This window comes from Chiloscyllium plagiosum, unplaced genomic scaffold (genome assembly GCF_037043375.1).
Source record: "Chiloscyllium plagiosum isolate Xiang-an unplaced genomic scaffold, Cpla_swu_hap1 HiC_scaffold_21, whole genome shotgun sequence".
Lineage (NCBI taxonomy): Eukaryota > Metazoa > Chordata > Chondrichthyes > Orectolobiformes > Hemiscylliidae > Chiloscyllium > Chiloscyllium plagiosum.
The window spans coordinates 68,849,786-68,853,257 of NW_028270159.1; the positions used below are offsets into that span (position 1 = coordinate 68,849,786).

The window sequence follows — 3,472 nt, forward strand, 5'->3', positions numbered from 1 at the left end:
AGTGAGGTGGGTTTGCAGGTAAGGACCGGGAACATTCTGTCCTTATTGCAATTGGGGGGGCGGAGTTCGAGGGCAGTGGTGTGCAAAGTGGATGAGAGGCACTGGAGGGCATCATCGACCATATGGGAGGTGACATTGCGGTATTGGAAGGATCTTAAAACATCTGGGATGTTTTAAGATGGAATTGGTCATCCTGGAAGCAGGTGGGCCGTTGTGGAGGAATTGGGAATAAAGGACGTCGTATTTTCCAGCAAATAGTGTGGAAGGATGTGTCGTCGAGGTAGCTGTAGGAGTCGGTGAGGTTGTCGGAGATGTCCATTTTGAGACAATCACCAGAGATGGAGATGCAGATTTACAGGAAGGGCAGCGAGGTGTCTGGAATGGTACAGGTTAACTTGAGTTCGGGACGGAACGTGTTAGTGCAGTTGATAAACTGTACAACCTTCTCGTGGGAGCACGAATTGGCGCCGATAAATTCATCAAAGTAGCGGCAAGAAAAATGGGGAATGTTGCCAGTGTAACTGTGAAGTTTCCCCGCAGCATTCAGCACCAAACATTCCGTCTGGAACTGGAAATCCCTAGAAAATACTCTAACCATCATTGTCTGTTACATTCTACAACCGACATTAGTTGGGAACGGCCAGACGTCAGTGAATTTAAAGAAATGATCAGATCTCAAGTGAAGAGGCCCAATTGCATGGTGAGGGAGACACTGTTACGGAGTCCCCACAGGCAGTTAAAATGTTGAATACATTTTCCCTCCGTTTACAAGTGTTCAGTTAGCATGATCGATCACAATCGAGTCTAAAAGTCACAAATTTCCAAATGCCATTTGTCTTCAAGGAACTGGGAGAGAATCCTTCACGAAAGCAAGGAATTCACCCTCTGTGTGAGAATATGGAAAAAAAGCGATCTGTGTCTGCTCTCAAATGATCGAGTATAGGGGAGTTTCCTCGAAATCATCTGTTCCTTTGGATGTGTCTCAGTATGTTTGGGGAGGGAATGTTTCTTGTGGTTTATGTCACATTTCTGTCAGAAATTCAGATTTTCACATTTGTCATTTCAGCTCCAACTGTTTTAATAAACCCCAGAGTACAGTGACACATTTGAAAATCTCTATCTGTCAAACAAGTCACTTTTTCTCCATGTTGATGTACAATGTGTTTTTTACCTTCCTCACAGCTAACGTAGTGACGACCTACGTCCTGCTTTATAAAGATTGTGGATTGTCCACATGTGTCAGACGTTATCTGGCGGCCATGGCAGTGGCGGATCTACTGGTCATTATCCTCGACCTGATATTGAGACACATTCCCATTGTTTATCGGGAACAGTTTTATTTCATGTGGGACATCTCCGTGTGTAATATCCACGCCGTCCTGCTTTATGCAGCCACTGACTGTTCTGTCTGGTTCACCGTCACTTTCACCTTTGATCGATTTGTGGCCATTTGTTGCCAGAAGCTTAAAAGGAAATATTGCAGTGAGAAAACGGCGGCTGTGGTTCTGGCAACAGTGACTGTGCTGAGCTGTTTAAAAAATATTTTCTGGTATTTTATGTTCACAGGTAAATATCGGCTGGCGAACCAGCCCTGGTTTTGTAACGTAACAGACGGTGCTCATTTCTCCCCTTTCTGGGTGGCAATCGAGTTCCTTCACCACATTCTAACCCCAGCTCTCCCATTTCTCCTGATCCTGCTGCTCAATGTTTTCACCGTCAGACACATTTTAGTTAGCAGCAGAGCCCGCAGGAGACTCAGGGCTCACACTAGTGGGGACGCTCGATTTGACACAGAAATGAGCAGTCGCAAAAGATCTATCATTTTACTGTTTGTGATCTCGGGCAATTTCATCCTGTTATGGTCAATATTAATGATATTTTCCATATGGTACCGGATGGATGTGATTGGGCGTCGACGTGTGTCTTTACATAGCTGTGTGAAGGAACTGGGCTTCATGCTGCAGCTCCTCAGTTGCTGCACGAACACCGCAATTTATGCTGTGACACAGACAAAGTTCAGACAGCAGCTGAAGAATGTGCTGAAATATCCCTTTACCCAAATATATCAATCAATCAGATTCACTTATAAATCAATCCATCCGGGAGTCTCTCATTTTAGTTGAATATTTCTGCGATGAAGCAGCCTGTCGCTTTCGCATCAGCCTGTGGTCGCGCGGGTTTGTCCATCCTTCTCCGACAGGAAGGTTACAGGGACATTTCAATGATTCTATCAACTCGGGTGCCAGTAAGTAAAGGCACTATCCCACTGACTGTATCGATCACTTCAAAGTATAAACAATAAAAATGTGCATTAAAAATTACCGAGCAGCAGAGTGAATGATCTTGTTGTTTGTCATTGTTTTGAAGAAGCTGAGCTGGACAGAGACAGAGTCTGCCACAAGTCTTGGTCCTTGGGGAAGGGGAGGGGACCGGGGCCTGAGCTCAGGAGTTCGATTTAACTCGCTGTGTCATTGCTTTCACCCCTGGGTCCCCCACACCGACCTGGTCTTCGGCACAGTTCATCTCTCTCCCCCGTTGCCGCTGTCTCCAATCAACCTCATCTGTATCTCGCTTTCTCTATCTCTGGCTCCCTCTCGAATCTCAAATTTATCCCCCCCGTTATTTCATCTCATTTTCCTCCCTCACTTCCTCGGTGCACTCGCCCTTTCTCTCCACTCTCACTTTCACTTCCGTCTCTTGACAGCCCACTTTTTGTCTCGCTCTCTCTTACCTCCACGGTTTCTCCACCCTTGTCCACTCTTCTCTCTCTCTCCAGCAACTTCTCTCTAACTCTGACTACCACCTTCATATTCCTCCCCCATTTTCTCACTACGCAAAGTCGGAGAGAAACGGAATGAGGGCGGGGAGAATGCGGGAGTCAGAGGGAGACGGTGAGAAGAAGTCACACAGCGGGAGAGAGAGAGAGACAGTGCGCAGAGAGAGGGTACGAGAGAGAGAGGGAGAGAGGCAGCGATGCAGTGAGGAGCGAGAAGCGAGGAACGAAGAGGGAAAGACACCGAAAACAGGCGGGAGGGTGGTGAGAGAGCAGAGAGAGAGAAAGGGAGGACTGAGCAAGAGAGGAAGGAGACAGAGCCGGAGGGGAGGCAAGAACGAGAGGGTAGGAGGGTGTGGCAAGAGAGTGAGAGCGGGGTCGAGAGAGAGAGATGGAAGTGGGCGACAAAGTGGGAAGGCAGGAGGGAGAGACAGTGGGCAGGGAGGAAAGGATAGAGAGAACAGGTAAGAAGGGGAAGAGAATGGGAAGGGGACGAAGAGAGAGAGGAAGAGTGAGAGGGGGAGAGTGGGTGACAGAAAGTGAGAAGAGGGAACAGAGACAGTGGTAATGATGGGTGTAGAGAGAGTGGGATGGGAGGTAGATGGACGGAGAGGTGGGGAGAGATTGGGAAGTAGGGAGACAGAGGAATAGAGGGAATGGGTGTGGGAGAGAGGGAGAGAGGTAGCGGGAGGGAGGCAG

At 48.0% G+C, this 3,472-nt stretch overlaps 1 protein-coding gene across 1 annotated transcript; it reads left to right on the top strand.

Annotated features, from left to right (window-relative positions):
* Positions 1–1,145: 1,145 nt before the first annotated feature.
* LOC148146297 (uncharacterized) lies at positions 1,146–2,123 on the top strand. Its single transcript, XM_087998631.1, has one exon. The coding sequence runs from the start codon at positions 1,146–1,148 to the stop codon at positions 2,121–2,123; it is 978 nt and encodes a 325-aa protein (XP_087854757.1).
* Positions 2,124–3,472: the final 1,349 nt, after the last annotated feature.